Genomic DNA, 17,468 nt, shown 5'->3' with positions numbered 1-17,468 from the left:
TGTCAGCAGCTATACAAGGAAGGAGGTTGTCAGCAGCTATACAAGGAGGGAGGTTGTCAGCAGCTATACAAGCAGGGAGGTTGTCAGCAGCTATACAAGCAGGGAGGTTGTCAGCAGCTATACAAGCAGGGAGGTTGTCAGCAGCTATACAAGGAGGGAGGTTGTCAGCAGCCATACAAGCAGGGAGGTTGTCAGCAGCTATACAAGGAGGGAGGTTGTCAGCAGCTATGGAAGGAGGGAGGTTGTCAGCAGCTATACAAGGAGGGAGGTTGTCAGCAGCTATACAAGGAGGGAGGTTGTCAGCAGCTATACAAGGAGGGAGGTTGTCAGCAGCTATACAAGGAGGGAGGTTGTCAGCAGCTATACAAGGAGGGAGGTTGTCAGCTGCTATACAAGGAGGGGGGTTGTCAGCAGCTATACAAGGAGGGGGGTTGTCAGAAGCTATACAAGGAGGGAGGTTGTCAGCAGCTATACAAGCAGGGAGGTTGTCAGCAGCAATACAAGGAGGGGGGTTGTCAGCAGCAATACAAGGAGGGAGGTTGTCAGCAGCTATACAAGGAGGGAGGTTGTCAGCAGCTATACAAGGAGGGAGGTTGTCAGCAGCTATACAAGGAGGGGGGTTGTCAGCAGCTATACAAGGAGGGGGGTTGTCAGCAGCTATACAAGGGGGGGGGTTGTCAGCAGCTATACAAGGAGGGGGGTTGTCAGCAGCTATACAAGGAGGGGGGTTGTCAGCAGCTATACAAGGAGGGGGGTTGTCAGCAGCTATACAAGGAGGGAGGTTGTCAGGAGCTATACAAGGAGGGAGGTTGTCAGGAGCTATGCAGGCAGGGGGTTGTCAGGAGCTATACAAAGAGTGAGTTGTCAGCGGCAGCTCTGTGATATGTTGTCGTCCCCCCATATCTCCTCCATGTGGAGATGCCTTGCTGTCCCCCCCCCCCCGTATCTCCTGTATGTGATGATACATTGCCGTCCCCCATTTCTCCTCTGTGATGATGCGTTGCCCCCCATATCTCCTCTGTGATGATGCGTTGCCCCCCATGTCTCCTGTATGTGATGCTACGTTGTCGTCATCCCCATATCTCCTCTGTGATGATACGTTGCTGTCCCCCAATATCTCTATGTGATGATGCGTTGCCGACCCCCCCATGTCTCCTGTATGTGATGCTACGTTGCTGTCCCCCCATATCTCCTCTATGTGATGATACGGTGTCGTTCCCCCCCATATCTCCTCTATGTGATAAGGTGTCGTCCCCCCATATCTCCTCTATGTGATGATATATTGCCCCCCCCATATCTCCTCTGTGATGATGCGTTTCCCCCCACGTCTCCTGTATGTGATGTTACGTTGTCGTCCCCCGCCCCATATCTCCTCTATGATGATGCGTTGCCCCCCATGTCTCCTGTATGTGATGCTACGTTGTCGTCCCCCCCATATCTCCTCTGTGATGATGCGTTGCCCCCCATGTCTCCTGTATGTGATGCTACGTTGTCGTTTCCCCCCCCATATCTCCTCTGTGATGATACGTTGCTGTCCCCCCGTATCTCCTCTATGTGATGATGCGTTGCCGTCCCCCCATATCTCCTCTATGTGATGATGCGTTGCCATCCCCCCATATCTCCTCTATGTGATGATATATTGCCCCCCCATGTCTCCTGTATGTGATGCTACGTTGTCGTTTCCCCCCCCATATCTCCTCTGTGATGATACGTTGCCCCCCATGTCTCCTGTATGTGATGCTACGTTGTCGTTTCCCCCCCATATCTCCTCTGTGATGATACGTTGCTGTCCCCCCGTATCTCCTCTATGTGATGATGCGTTGCCGTCCCCCCATATCTCCTCTATGTGATGATGCGTTGCCATCCCCCCATATCTCCTCTATGTGATGATATATTGCCCCCCCATGTCTCCTGTATGTGATGCTACGTTGTCGTTTCCCCCCCCATATCTCCTCTGTGATGATACGTTGCTGTCCCCCCGTATCTCCTCTATGTGATGATACGTTGTCGTCCCCCCATATCTCCTCTATGTGATGATGCGTTAGTCCCCCCCCATATCTCCTCTATGTGATGATACGCTGTCATCCCCCCCATATATCTCCTCTATGTGATGATACGTTGTTGTCCCCCCCCATATCTCCTCTATGTGATGATGCGTTGTCGTTCCCCCATATCTCCTCTGTGATGATACGGTGTCGTTCCCCCCATATCTTCTCTATGTGATGATATGGTGTTGTTCCCCCCCCCCATATCTCCTCTATGTGATGATACGGTGTCGTCCCCCCATATCTCTATGTGATGATATATCGCCTCCCCATATCTCCTCTGTGATGATGCGTTGCCCCACATGTCTCCTGTATGTGATGCTACATTGTCGTCCCCCCATATCTCCTCTATGTGATGATACATTGCTGTCCCGCCATATCTCCTCTGTGATGATGTGTTGCCGTCCCCCCATATCTCCTCTATGTGATGATGCGTTGCCGTCCCCCCATATCTCCTCTATGTGATGATGCGTTGCCGTCCCCCCATATCTCCTCTGTGATGATGCGTTGCCGTCCCCCCATATCTCCTCTGTGATGATGCGTTGCCGTCCCCCCATATCTCCTCTGTGATGATGCGTTGCCGTCCCCCCATATCTCCTCTGTGATGATGCGTTGCCGTCCCCCCATATCTCCTCTGTGATGATGCGTTGCCGTCCCCCCATATCTCCTCTGTGATGATGCGTTGCCGTCCCCCCATATCTCCTCTGTGATGATGCGTTGCCGTCCCCCCATATCTCCTCTGTGATGATGCGTTGCCGTCCCCCCATATCTCCTCTGTGATGATGCGTTGCCGTCCCCCCATATCTCCTCTGTGATGATGCGTTGCCGTCCCCCCATATCTCCTCTATGTGATGATGCGTTGCCGTCCCCCCATATCTCCTCTATGTGATGATGCGTTGCCGTCCCCCCATATCTCCTCTATGTGATGATGCGTTGCCGTCCCCCCATATCTCCTCTATGTGATGATGCGTTGCCGTCCCCCCATATCTCCTCTATGTGATGATAGTGTTGTTCCCCCCCCATATCTCCTCTATGTGATGATACGGTGTCGTCCCCCCATATCTCCTGTGATGATGCGTTGCCCCCCGTGTCCTGTATGTGATGCTACTTTGCCGTTCCCCCCCATATCTCCTCTGTGATGATATATTGCCCCCCATATCTCCTCTGTGATGATGCGTTGCCCCCCAAGTCTCCTGTATGTGATGCTACTTTGTCGTTCCCCCCATATCTCCTCTGTGATGATATATTGCCCCCCCATATCTCCTCTGTGATGATGCTTTGCCCCCCCACGTCTCCTGTATGTGATGCTACGTTGTCGTCGTTCCCATATCTCCTCTGTGATGCTGCATTGCCCCCCATGTCTCCTGTATGTGATGCTACGTTGTCGTTCCCCCCCATATCTCCTCTATGTGATGATACATTGCTGTCCCCCCATATCTTCTATGTGATGATACATTGCTGTCCCCCCCATATCTCCTCTGTGATGATACATTGCTGTCCCCCCATATCTCCTCTATGTGATGATACGTTGCTGTCCCCCCCATATCTCCTCTGTGATGATACGTTGCTGTCCCCCCCCATATCTCCTCTATGTGATGATACATTGCTGTCCCCCCATATCTCCTCTGTGATGATACGTTGATGTCCCCCCATATCTCCTCTGTGATGATGCGTTGTCCCCCATATCTCCTCTGTGATGATACGTTGCTGTCCCCCCATATCTCCTCTGTGATGATACGTTGCTGTCCCCCCATATCTCCTCTGTGATGATACGTTGCTGTCCCCCCATATCTCCTCTGTGATGATACGTTGCTGTCCCCCCATATCTCCTCTGTGATGATACGTTGCTGTCCCCCCATATCTCCTCTGTGATGATGCGTTGTCCCCCCATATCTCCTCTGTGATGATACGTTGCTGTCCCCCCCCATATTTCCACTGTGATGATACGTTGCCGTCCCCCCATATTTCCTCTGTGATGATACGTTGCCGTCCCCCCATATCTCCTCTGTGATGATGCGTTGTCCCCCCATATCTCCTCTGTGATGATACGTTGCTGTCCCCCCATATTTCCACTGTGATGATACGTTGCTGTCCCCCCCATATTTCCTCTGTGATGATACGTTGCCGTCCCCCCATATCTCCTCTGTGATGATACGTTGCTGTCCCCCCATATTTCCACTGTGATGATACGTTGCTGTCCCCCCCCCATATCTCCTCTGTGATGATACGTTGCTGTCCCCCCATATCTCCTCTGTGATGATGCGTTGTCCCCCCATATCTCCTCTGTTATGATACGTTGCTGTCCCCCCATATCCCCTCTGTTATGATACGTTGCTGTCCCCCCATATCCCCTCTATGTTATGATATGTTGCTGTACCCCCATATCTCCTCTATGTGGTGATACGTTGCTGTCCCCCCATATCTCCTCTGTGATACGTTGCTGTCCCCCCATATCTCCTCTGTGTGATGATATATTGCCGCTCCGCAGCCTTTGGACTGTTTACGTCACAGTCGGAGGTGAAGGTCGGACGATCGCTGAATGTTTTGGAACTTTGTACAATAAGTTATTGCTGGAGATAATTCTCAGAGATCACGATCCTGTCTGCTCCATTATATGTCAGGGGTCAGAGCGCTGGCGAGTTCATGCTGAAACCGGCGGGTCTGTGATGGACAGGGAACACAAAGGATTAGTACATCTGAGTGGGGGGGAGCCCAGGGTGTCAGCCGGTCTGTACCGCAGGAAGGGGGGCCCAGGGTGTCAGCGGGTCTGTACCGCAGGAAGGGGGGCCCAGGGTGTCAGCGGGTCTGTGCCGCAAGAAGGGGGGCCCAGGGTGTCAGCGGGTCTGTGCCGCAAGAAGGGGGGCCCAGGGTGTCAGCGGGTCTGTGCCGCAGTAAGGGGGGCCCAGGGTGTCAGCGGGTCTGTGCCGCAGTAAGGGGGGCCCAGGGTGTCAGCGGGTCTGTGCCGCAGTAAGGGGGGCCCAGGGTGTCAGCGGGTCTGTGCCGCAGTAAGGGGGGCCCAGGGTGTCAGCGGGTCTGTGCCGCAAGAAGGGGGGCCCAGGGTGTCAGCGGGTCTGTGCCGCAAGAAGGGGGGCCCAGGGTGTCAGCGGGTCTGTGCCGCAAGAAGGGGGGCCCAGGGTGTCAGCGGGTCTGTGCCGCAAGAAGGGGGGCCCAGGGTGTCAGCGGGTCTGTGCCGCAAGAAGGGGGGCCCAGGGTGTCAGCGGGTCTGTGCCGCAAGAAGGGGGGCCCAGGGTGTCAGCGGGTCTGTGCCGCAAGAAGGGGGGCCCAGGGTGTCAGCGGGTCTGTGCCGCAAGAAGGGGGGCCCAGGGTGTCAGCGGGTCTGTGCCGCAAGAAGGGGGGCCCAGGGTGTCAGCGGGTCTGTGCCGCAAGAAGGGGGGCCCAGGGTGTCAGCGGGTCTGTGCCGCAAGAAGGGGGGCCCAGGGTGTCAGCGGGTCTGTGCCGCAAGAAGGGGGGCCCAGGGTGTCAGCGGGTCTGTGCCGCAAGAAGGGGGGCCCAGGGTGTCAGCGGGTCTGTGCCGCAAGAAGGGGGGCCCAGGGTGTCAGCGGGTCTGTGCCGCAAGAAGGGGGGCCCAGGGTGTCAGCGGGTCTGTGCCGCAAGAAGGGGGGCCCAGGGTGTCAGCGGGTCTGTGCCGCAAGAAGGGGGGCCCAGGGTGTCAGCGGGTCTGTGCCGCAAGAAGGGGGGCCCAGGGTGTCAGCGGGTCTGTGCCGCAAGAAGGGGGGCCCAGGGTGTCAGCGGGTCTGTGCCGCAAGAAGGGGGGCCCAGGGTGTCAGCGGGTCTGTGCCGCAAGAAGGGGGGCCCAGGGTGTCAGCGGGTCTGTGCCGCAAGAAGGGGGGCCCAGGGTGTCAGCGGGTCTGTGCCGCAAGAAGGGGGGCCCAGGGTGTCAGCGGGTCTGTGCCGCAAGAAGGGGGGCCCAGGGTGTCAGCGGGTCTGTGCCGCAAGAAGGGGGGCCCAGGGTGTCAGCGGGTCTGTGCCGCAAGAAGGGGGGCCCAGGGTGTCAGCGGGTCTGTGCCGCAAGAAGGGGGGCCCAGGGTGTCAGCGGGTCTGTGCCGCAAGAAGGGGGGCCCAGGGTGTCAGCGGGTCTGTGCCGCAAGAAGGGGGGCCCAGGGTGTCAGCGGGTCTGTGCCGCAAGAAGGGGGGCCCAGGGTGTCAGCGGGTCTGTGCCGCAAGAAGGGGGGCCCAGGGTGTCAGCGGGTCTGTGCCGCAAGAAGGGGGGCCCAGGGTGTGAGCGGGTCTGTGCCGCAAGAAGGGGGGCCCAGGGTGTGAGCGGGTCTGTGCCGCAAGAAGGGGGGCCCAGGGTGTGAGCGGGTCTGTGCCGCAAGAAGGGGGGCCCAGGGTGTGAGCGGGTCTGTGCCGCAAGAAGGGGGGCCCAGGGTGTGAGCGGGTCTGTGCCGCAAGAAGGGGGGCCCAGGGTGTGAGCGGGTCTGTGCCGCAAGAAGGGGGGCCCAGGGTGTGAGCGGGTCTGTGCCGCAAGAAGGGGGGCCCAGGGTGTGAGCGGGTCTGTGCCGCAAGAAGGGGGGCCCAGGGTGTGAGCGGGTCTGTGCCGCAGGAAGGGGGGCCCAGGGTGTGAGCGGGTCTGTGCCGCAGGAAGGGGGGCCCAGGGTGTGAGCGGGTCTGTGCCGCAGGAAGGGGGGCCCAGGGTGTGAGCGGGTCTGTGCCGCAGGAAGGGGGGCCCAGGGTGTGAGCGGGTCTGTGCCGCAGGAAGGGGGGCCCAGGGTGTGAGCGGGTCTGTGCCGCAGGAAGGGGGGCCCAGGGTGTGAGCGGGTCTGTGCCGCAGGAAGGGGGGCCCAGGGTGTGAGCGGGTCTGTGCCGCAGGAAGGGGGGCCCAGGGTGTGAGCGGGTCTGTGCCGCAGGAAGGGGGGCCCAGGGTGTCAGCGGGTCTGTGCCGCAGGAAGGGGGGCCCAGGGTGTCAGCGGGTCATTCAGAATCAGCTGTCTGACTTAGGAAGCATAAAGGAAAGGCTTTGGTCAGTATCTATGGCACTGGCAGGACGTGTGCCCGGATTACCAGGCGTGCTGGATTACTGGACGGTCCTAGAGAATTGAATTAGATGTCGGATTACCAGCCCTTCTCGTCTTTCTCCCCCCCCCCCCCGTAGGATCGGGACCGCCGCCTTGGCTGTGCAGGTGGTCGGCAGTAACTGGCCGAAGCCGCACTACACCTTGCTGGTGACGGGTCTGTGCCGCTTCCAGGTGGTGCAGGTCCTGAAGGAGCGGCCGTACCCGGTGGCTGAGGTGGAGCAGCTGGACCGGCTGGAGGAGCTGAGCAGTAAGGCAGAGTTTCAGGAGGCGCTGGGCGAGCTGTCGGAACAGTTCTACAAGTACGCGGTGCAGGTGAGTGACGGGACGGCATGGCCGCTGCTCTCATCCTGCTCACCCAGCTTTCCCAGGATCGGATTGAATTCTGACGTTCCTGTTTTCCCCCTTTAAGCTGGTGGAGATGTTGGACGGCTCGGTGCCCGCCGTAGCTAAACTGAAGAGACTACTGAATAATCTGCCCAAGGAGTTTCTGCCGGACGTCCTGACGTCCATCATACGGACCAGCAACGAGGAGAAGCTGCAGGTCAGAGAGTTTCCGGACTATTGGATGCCGGATGAGTGGTACTGTGACCAGTGTGGCTTTATTCCACCAGTATAACCAGTAAAGACGATGCAGGACAGCTCCTCAATTCCACCAACATGTGTCCAATCTGCAACATTGTGACAAAAACCTGCTGTGCGAAGTCATCGGGGAAAAGTTCTGCAACTTTCTAACACTTCGGCCCACTCGGACGGTGGCCGCCATGACTGGTCCTGGCTATAAGAACTTTCTAAACTTTTTTTTTTTTTTTTGCAGATTCTTGAAGCTGTTGAACTGGAGGAAAGATTTAAAGTGACGATCCCGCTCCTGCTGCGTCAGATCGAGGGGTTAAAACTGCTCCACAAAACGAGAAACCCCAAATTAGATGATGACAAGAGGGTGAGTAACGTGAAGAGCCGGGCGGGAGGGAGAGACATGCGGATTGTCCACACTGACACATTGTAACAGACCCAGCTGCGAGTCAGCAGGACGCAGGTTCAAGATCAGAAGTGTTTCCATTCACTGACGGTGAGCGGAGATTGTGAAAACGGCGGATTCAATAAAAAAACAAATGATATTTGTAGCTGCAGAACTTTCCATACGACCCCGATTCAGATTGAGGAGGCAGCAGGAAAGACATGCCGTCACTGACCGTCCCCTCCATTATCCTCAGATCATTGCGATCCGTCCCCTGAGGAAGCTCGGAGCGGCGAAACAGCATTCACTGGAGAGCACAGACGACGATGACGAGGATTCAGATGACATCATCTTGTTGGAGAAGAAGATGAAGTCGTGCAGCATGCCGGAGCCGGCCCTGAAGGTGTGCATGAAGGAGATGAAGAGGTGAGGATTAGAGAGCCCCATAGAATGTCACCCCTCCCCATCACTAACCGTGTATTATATACATCATCATCATCTACCAGGCTGAAGAAAATGCCGCAGTCCATGCCAGAGTATGCGCTAACCAGAAACTATCTGGAGCTAATGGCCGAACTGCCCTGGAGCAAAAGTAGCACAGGTGAGAGCCATCATGTCTGACCACCCCAAGCTACAGGAATATAGCTACTATAATACTGCCCCCTATGTACAAGAATATAACTACTATAATACTGCCCCTATGTACAAGAATATAACTACTATAATACTGCCCCCTATGTACAAGAATATAACTACTATAATACTGCCCCTATGTACAAGAATATAACTACTATAATACTGCCCCTATGTACAAGAATATAACTACTATAATACTGCTCCCTATGTACAAGAATATAACTACTATAATACTGCCCCTATGTACAAGAATATAACTACTATAATACTGCTCCTATGTACAAGAATATAACTACTATAATACTGCCCCCTATGTACAAGAATATGACTACTATAATACTGCCCCCTATGTACAAGAATATAACTACTATAATACTGCCCCTATGTACAAGAATATAACTACTATAATACTGCCCCTATGTACAAGAATATAACTACTATAATACTGCTCCCTATGTTCAAGAATATAGCTACTATAATACTGCCCCTATGTACAAGAATATAACTACTATAATACTGCCCCCTATGTACAAGAATATAACTACTATAATACTGCCCCCTATGTTCAAGAATATAACTACTATAATACTGCTCCTATGTACAGGAATATAACTACTATAATACTGCTCCCAATGTACAAGAATATAACTACTATAATACTGACCCCTATGTACAAGAATATAACTACTATAATACTGACCCTTATGTACAAGAATATAACTACTATAATACTGCCCCCTATGTACAAGAATATAACTACTATAATACTGCTCCTATGTACAGGAATATAACTACTATAATACTGCTCCCAATGTACAAGAATATAACTACTATAATACTGACCCTTATGTACAAGAATATAACTACTATAATACTGCCCCCTATGTACAAGAATATGACTACTATAATACTGCCCCCTATGTACAAGAATATGACTACTATAATACTGCCCCTATGTACAAGAATATAACTACTATAATACTGCTCCTATGTACAAGAATATAACTACTATATAATACTGCCCCCTATGTACAAGAATATAACTACTATAATTCTGCCTCCTATGTACAAGAATATAGCTACTATAATACTGCCCCTATGTACAAGAATATAACTACTATAATACTGCCCCCTATGTACAAGAATATAACTACTATAATACTGCCCCCTATGTTCAAGAATATAACTACTATAATACTGCTCCTATGTACAGGAATATAACTACTATAATACTGCTCCCAATGTACAAGAATATAACTACTATAATACTGACCCCTATGTACAAGAATATAACTACTATAATACTGCCCCCTATGTACAAGAATATAACTACTATAATACTGCTCCTATGTACAGGAATATAACTACTATAATACTGCTCCCAATGTACAAGAATATAACTACTATAATACTGACCCCTATGTACAAGAATATAACTACTATAATACTGCCCCCTATGTACAAGAATATAACTACTATAATACTGCCCCCTATGTACAAGAATATAACTACTATAATACTGCCCCCTATGTACAAGAATATAACTACTATAATACTGCCCCTATGTACAAGAATATAACTACTATAATACTGCCCCACGTACAAGAATATAACTACTATAATACTGCCCCTATGTACAAGAATATAACTACTATATAATACTGCCCCCTATGTACAAGAATATAACTACTATAATACTGCCCCCTATGTACAAGAATATAACTACTATAATACTGCCCCTATGTACAAGAATATAACTACTATAATACTGCCCCTATGTACAAGAATATAACTACTATAATACTGCCCCCTATGTACAAGAATATAACTACTATAATACTGCCCCCTATGTACAAGAATATAACTACTATAATACTGCTCCTATGTACAAGAATATAACTACTATAATACTGCCCCTATGTACAAGAATTTAACTACTATATAATACTGCCCCCTATGTACAAGAATATAACTACTATAATACTGCCTCCTATGTACAAGAATATAACTACTATAATACTGCCTCCTATGTACAAGAATATAACTACTATAATACTGCCCCTATGTACAAGAATATAACTACTATAATACTGCCCCCTATGTACAAGAATATAACTACTATAATACTGCCCCTATGTACAAGAATATAACTACTATAATACTGCCCCCTATGTACAAGAATATAACTACTATAATACTGCCCCCTATGTACAAGAATATAACTACTATAATACTGCTCCTATGTACAAGAATATAACTACTATAATACTGCTCCTATGTACAAGAATATAACTACTATAATACTGCTCCCAATGTACAAGAATATAACTACTATAATACTGACCCCTATGTACAAGAATATAACTACTATAATACTGACCCCTATGTACAAGAATATAACTACTATAATACTGACCCCTATGTACAAGAATATAACTACTATAATACTGCCCCTATGTACAAGAATATAACTACTATAATACTGCCCCCTATGTACAAGAATATAACTACTATAAAACTGCTCCTATGTACAAGAATATAACTACTATAATACTGCGCCTATGTACAAGAATATAACTACTATAATACTGCCCCCTATGTACAAGAATATAACTACTATAATACTGCTCCCAATGTACAAGAATATAACTACTATAATACTGACCCCTATGTACAAGAATATAACTACTATAATACTGACCCCTATGTACAAGAATATAACTACTATAATACTGACCCCTATGTACAAGAATATAACTACTATAATACTGCCCCTATGTACAAGAATATAACTACTATAATACTGCCCCCTATGTACAAGAATATAACTACTATAAAACTGCTCCTATGTACAAGAATATAACTACTATAATACTGCGCCTATGTACAAGAATATAACTACTATAATACTGCCCCCTATGTACAAGAATATAACTACTATAATACTGCCCCCTATGTACAAGAATATAACTACTATAATACTGCCCCACGTACAAGAATATAACTACTATAATACTGCCCCTATGTACAAGAATATAACTACTATAATACTGCCCCCTATGTACAAGAATATAACTACTATAATACTGCCCCCTATGTACAAGAATATAACTACTATAATACTGCCCCTATGTACAAGAATATAACTACTATAATACTGCCCCTATGTACAAGAATATAACTACTATAATACTGCCCCTATGTACAAGAATATAACTACTATATAATACTGCTCCCTATGTACAGGAATATAACTACTATAATACTGCCCCTATGTACAAGAATATAACTACTATAATACTGCCCCCTATGTACAAGAATATAACTACTATAATACTGCCCCCTATGTACAAGAATATAACTACTATAATACTGCCCCTATGTACAAGAATATAACTACTATAATACTGCCCCTATGTACAAGAATATAACTACTATAATACTGCCCCTATGTACAAGAATATAACTACTATAATACTGCTCCTATGTACAAGAATATAACTACTATAATACTGCCCCCTATGTACAAGAATATAACTACTATAATACTGGCCCCTATGTACAAGAATATAACTACTATAATACTGCCCCTGTGTACAGTTATATAACTACTATAATGCTGTGTATTTGTAGATTTGCTCCTCGTTCTCTGTATTTTGGTTGTTTTGTGATCAGTGAGTCTAGCGCCCCCGTGTGTTTGGCAGCTCCTCCTGCGTTATGTTGTTTCTTCCCACGCTCGCTGTCAGATGACGGTTCTCGCTCTCGGCACTGTGTGCAGTGATATTCGTCATTCTTTCATCTTCGGGGTTAATGTTTTTTCTATCCTTTCCCGTGTTACCGCCGTCTTCGCAGACTTTCTGCGCTTGTTATCTGGTGTCAGCAGTCGGAGCAGCTGTTATTTTAGGAATGGATCCAATGCTGGCAGCAGTGATGCACCGCGCGGTCCTGCACTGATACCGGGTGCTCTTCCCATGGGAACGCTGCAGGACGCTGACTGCGGACTCACATTCTCCGGCGCGTCTGGTTCTGCATCGGGTGTTGGTTCCAGGGTGACGTCCAGTTAAAGGGACGGTCACACTATAAACACGGATGAGATCTGTCAGATCTGTGTTATTGCTAGGACCCCGCAGATGACTGCTGCTGCCCACCTGGCCCATTAAAGGGGTTCACCACAATCATTAAAGCTGCACTCTATCGCCATCAGCCTGATAGGTAGAGAGTTAGCGGCACGTGGGCGATGAGGAGTGGGGGCTTATTCTAGTGATCTTGGGGGTCCCAGCAATCAGCAGCCATCGCCCAGTGAGATCTGGTGTCAGTGAGCGCTCTGGTGCAGGTGTCTTTTTTCCCAGCGGCTGCTCTGGTGCCGGTGTCTTTTTTCCCAGAGGCTGCTCTGATGCCGGCGTCTTTTTCCCAGCGGCTGCTCTGGTGCCGGCGTCTATTCCCCCAGCGGCTGCTCTGGTGCCGGCGTCTATTCCCCCAGCGGCTGCTCTGGTGCCGGCGTCTTTTTCCCCCAGCGGCTGCTCTGGTGCCGGCGTCTATTCCCCCCAGCGGCTGCTCTGGTGCCGGCGTCTATTCCCCCAGCGGCTGCTCTGGTGCCGGCGTCTATTCCCCCAGCGTCTGCTCTGGTGCCGGCGTCTATTCCCCCAGCGGCTGCTCTGGTGCCGGCGTCTATTTCCCCCAGCGGCTGCTCTGGTGCCGGCGTCTTTTTCCCCCAGCCGCTGCTCTGGTGCCGGCGTCTATTTCCCCCAGCGGCTGCTCTGGTGCCGGCGTCTATTTCCCCCAGCGGCTGCTCTGGTGCCGGCGTCTATTTCCCCCAGCGGCTGCTCTGGTGCCGGCGTCTATTTCCCCCAGCGGCTGCTCTGGTGCCGGCGTCTATTTCCCCCAGCGGCTGCTCTGGTGCCGGCGTCTATTTCCCCCAGCGGCTGCTCTGGTGCCGGCGTCTATTTCCCCCAGCGGCTGCTCTGGTGCCGGCGTCTATTCCCCCCAGCGGCTGCTCTGGTGCCGGCGTCTATTCCCCCCAGCGGCTGCTCTGGTGCCGGCGTCTATTCCCCCAGCGGCTGCTCTGGTGCCGGCGTCTATTCCCCCAGCGGCTGCTCTGGTGCCTTTAAGTTTTGCCCCAGACAGCTGCAGTTGACCTCAGTTGTGATAATTTTGCTATAATCTTCTGCGATTTTGAAAATCAGATTTTTACTTTAATTTTTGTTTCCTTTTTTTTTGCCTTTTAGCTGCTGATTATGTGATTTTTGCAGTAACAGCAAGTCACCAGCAGGTGGCAGCAGAGCACCGACAGCGACTAATTACATAACCTGTTTACAGGCTGCAGCACAAAAATCTCCCGGTTCCATGACAATTGTGTACAAGATAATTGTGTACGGACAATTGTGTACAGAAAATTGTGTCCAAGGCCAATTGTGTCCAAGGCCAATTGTGTCCAAGGCCAATTGTGTCCAAGGCCAATTGTGTCCAAGGACAATTGTGTACAGGGCAATCGCCTTGTACACAATTGCCTTGTACACAATTGTCATTGTACACAATTGGCCTGTACACAATTGTCTGTACACAATAGTCCGTACACAATTATCTTGTACACAATTGTCCTGTCACCAAATCTCCCAATTTCCTGCCTCCCCTCCATTCCCTCCATTGTCTCCAGGCCAAATACTTAGTTTATTGGATATTGTTGTTTTAAGGCTCTGGTTGTGTGCGGTGCAGACATTGCGTGCAGCATTGTGTATTGTTTCGTGTTGTGTGTACCCGCCTCCTCCAGATTCCTGGGCTGGTTGGGACTGTGGGAGGATCACAAGTCTGGGGTCTATGTTTAGATTGGGAGGCGAGCGGCACTGGCCGGCTGGATACAGCAGATGGACACATGTACAATAGATGCAATGTTTCCCGTTATCTTCTGGCTCATGTATAAAGCATTGGCCCCTTCTCCTCAGTTTGGGGATGTTTGTGCCCCCCATTATGTTCTGGGCTCATGTATAAAGTATTGGCCCCTTTTCCTCAGTTTGGGGATGTCTGGGCTCATGTATAAAGTATTGGCCCCTTCTCAGTTTGGGGATGTTTGTGCCCCCATTATGTTCTGGGCTCATGTATAAAGTATTGGCCCCTTCTCCTCAGTTTGGGGATGTTTGTGCCCCCCGTTATCTTCTGGGCTCATGTATAAAGTATTGGCCCCTTCTCCTCAGTTTGGGGATGTTTGTGCCCCCCGTTATCTTCTGGGCTCATGTATAAAGTATTGGCCCCTTCTCCTCAGTTTGGGGATGTTTGTTCCCCCCGTTATCTTCTGGGCTCATGTATAAAGTATTGGCCCCTTCTCCTCCGTTTGGGGATGTTTGTGCCCCCGTTATCTTTGGGGCTCATGTGTAAAGTATTGGCCCCTTCTCCTCAGTTTGGGGATGTTTGTGCCCCCCCCCGTTATCTTCTGGGCTCATGTATAAAGTATTGGCCCCTTCTCAGTTTGGGGATGTTTGTGCCCCCCGTTATCTTCTGGGCTCATGTAGAAAGTAGTGGCCCCTTCTCAGTTTGGGGATGTTTGTGCCCCCCCGTTATCTTCTGGGCTCATGTATAAAGTATTGGCCCCTTTTCCTCAGTTTGGGGATGTCTGGGCTCATGTATAAAGTATTGGCCCCTTCTCCTCCGTTTGGGGATATTTGTTCCCCCCCGTTATCTTCTGGGCTCATGTATAAAGTATTGGCCCCTTTTCCTCAGTTTGGGGATGTCTGGGCTCATGTATAAAGTATTGGCCCCTTCTCCTCCGTTTGGGGATGTTTGTGCCCCCCTTTATTTTCTGGGCTCATGTATAAAGTATTGGCCCCTTCTCAGTTTGGGGATGTTTGTGCCCCCTGTTATCTTTGGGGCTCATGTATAAAGTATTGGCCCCTTCTCCTCCGTTTGGGGATGTTTTTGCCCCCTGTTATCTTTGGGGCTCATGTATAAAGTATTGACGCCTTCTCAGTTTGGGGATGTTTGTGCCCCCTGTTATCTTCAGGGCTCATGTATAAAGTATTGGCCCCTTCTCCTCAGTTTGGGGATGTTTGTGCCCCCTGTTATCTTTGGGGCTCATGTATAAAGTATTGGCCCCTTCTCAGTTTGGGGATGTTTGTGCCCCCTGTTATCTTCAGGGCTCATGTATAAAGTATTGGCCCCTTCTCCTCAGTTTGGGGATGTTTGTGCCCCCTGTTATCTTCAGGGCTCATGTATAAAGTATTGGCCCCTTCTCAGTTTGGGGATGTTTGTGCCCCCTGTTATCTTCAGGGCTCATGTATAAAGTATTGGCCCCTTCTCCTCAGTTTGGGGATGTTTGTGCCCCCTGTTATCTTTGGGGCTCATGTATAAAGTTTGGTGACCCGTTATCCGGGTCGCTGGAGGTTCAGTACTGCACACATTCCCACGGGCGCAGAGTTTCTCTGTATTTCACGGTCGTCCGTGTTACATCAACATTGCGATTTCAGTAAAAGAAAATAAAAGTTTTGGAGACGGCGTCAGACAGGAGATTGGTGCGGAGCCAGCGCATTGTTCCTGCAGAGCGAGGAGGAACCTTTAGGTACAGGGGCGAGCAAAACATCGCCCCATTCCCAGGGGAGGCCTGGCATTCCTGCCGTGTGACACAGACCTAAAAATGAGCCTCACTATTATCTGCAGCAAACCCCCAACTGCACCGATAAGTCCCGGGCCGGCACCCAGCTGTGACGGCCACACGGGTTATTATCCAGCTGTGTCAGTACGAGATAACACAGGGCAGGAGGGGACGTCCGAATGTAAGCACCATGGGGAGAGGGGAGTCTGGAGGAGGATGAGGGAGAGGTGAGGATGGAGGAGTCGTGAGGAGGGCGAGGGAGTCGTGAGGAGGGCGAGGGAGTCGTGAGGAGGGCGAGGGAGTCGTGAGGAGGGCGTCGTGAGGAGGGCGTCGTGAGGAGGGCGTCGTGAGGAGGGAGTCGTGAGGAGGGAGTCGTGAGGAGGGAGTCGTGAGGAGGGAGTCGTGAGGAGGGCGAGGGAGTCAGGAGGACGACTAGGAAGAGGGTGAGGATGGACGAGTCAGGAGGACAAGGGAGTCTGGAGGATGGAGGAGGCGTCAGCAGGACAGGGAAGTCTGGAGGAGTCAGGAGGACAGGGGAGTCTGGAGGAGGAAGAGGAAGAGGTGAGGATGGAGGAGTCAGGAGGACAGGGGAGTCTGGAGGAGGGAGAGGTGAGGATGGGGGAGTCAGGAGGACAGGGGAGTCTGGAGGAGGAAGAGGAAGAGGTGAGGATGGAGGAGTCAGGAGGACAGGGGAGTCTGGAGGAGTCAGGAGGACAGGGGAGTCTGGAGGAGGGCGAGAAAGAGGTGAGGATGGAGGAGGAGTCAGCAGGACAGGGAAGTCTGGAGGAGGGCAAGAGAGAGGTGAGGATGGAGGAGTCAGGAGGACAGGGGAGTCTGGAGGAGGGAGAGGTGAGGATGGAGGAGTCAGGAGGACAGGGGAGTCTGGAGGAGGGAGAGGTGAGGATGGAGGAGTCAGGAGGACAGGGGAGTCTGGAGGAGGGAGAGGTGAGGATGGAGGAGTCAGGAGGACAGGGGAGTCTGGAGGAGGGAGAGGTGAGGATGGAGGAGTCAGGAGGACGGGAGTCTGGAGGAGTCAGGAGGACAGGGGAGTCTGGAGGAGGAAGAGGAAGAGGTGAGGATGGAGGAGTCAGGAGGACAGGGGAGTCTGGAGGAGGAAGAGGTGAGGATGGAGGGGTCAGGAGGACAGGGGAGTCTGGAGGAGGAAGAGGTGAGGATGGAGGGGTCAGGAGGACAGGAGAGTCTGGAGGAGGACTAGG

At 51.2% G+C, this 17,468-nt stretch overlaps 1 protein-coding gene across 1 annotated transcript in view; it reads left to right on the top strand.

Annotated features, from left to right (window-relative positions):
* LONP2 (lon peptidase 2, peroxisomal) overlaps positions 1–17,468 on the top strand; it is a 59,715-nt gene that overhangs the window by 2,087 nt on the left and 40,160 nt on the right. The window contains exons 2-6 of the mRNA XM_073554989.1: positions 7,159–7,393; positions 7,491–7,622; positions 7,896–8,018; positions 8,293–8,462; positions 8,543–8,637. Of these exons, the coding sequence (XP_073411090.1) occupies positions 7,159–7,393; positions 7,491–7,622; positions 7,896–8,018; positions 8,293–8,462; positions 8,543–8,637 (755 nt within the window). The remainder of the gene's footprint in view (positions 1–7,158; positions 7,394–7,490; positions 7,623–7,895; positions 8,019–8,292; positions 8,463–8,542; positions 8,638–17,468) is intronic.

This window comes from Dendrobates tinctorius, unplaced genomic scaffold (genome assembly GCF_039654945.1).
Source record: "Dendrobates tinctorius isolate UK_male_01 unplaced genomic scaffold, ASM3965494v1 ptg000214l, whole genome shotgun sequence".
NCBI lineage: Eukaryota > Metazoa > Chordata > Amphibia > Anura > Dendrobatidae > Dendrobates > Dendrobates tinctorius.
This window is presented reverse-complemented; position numbering and strand designations above follow the sequence as displayed.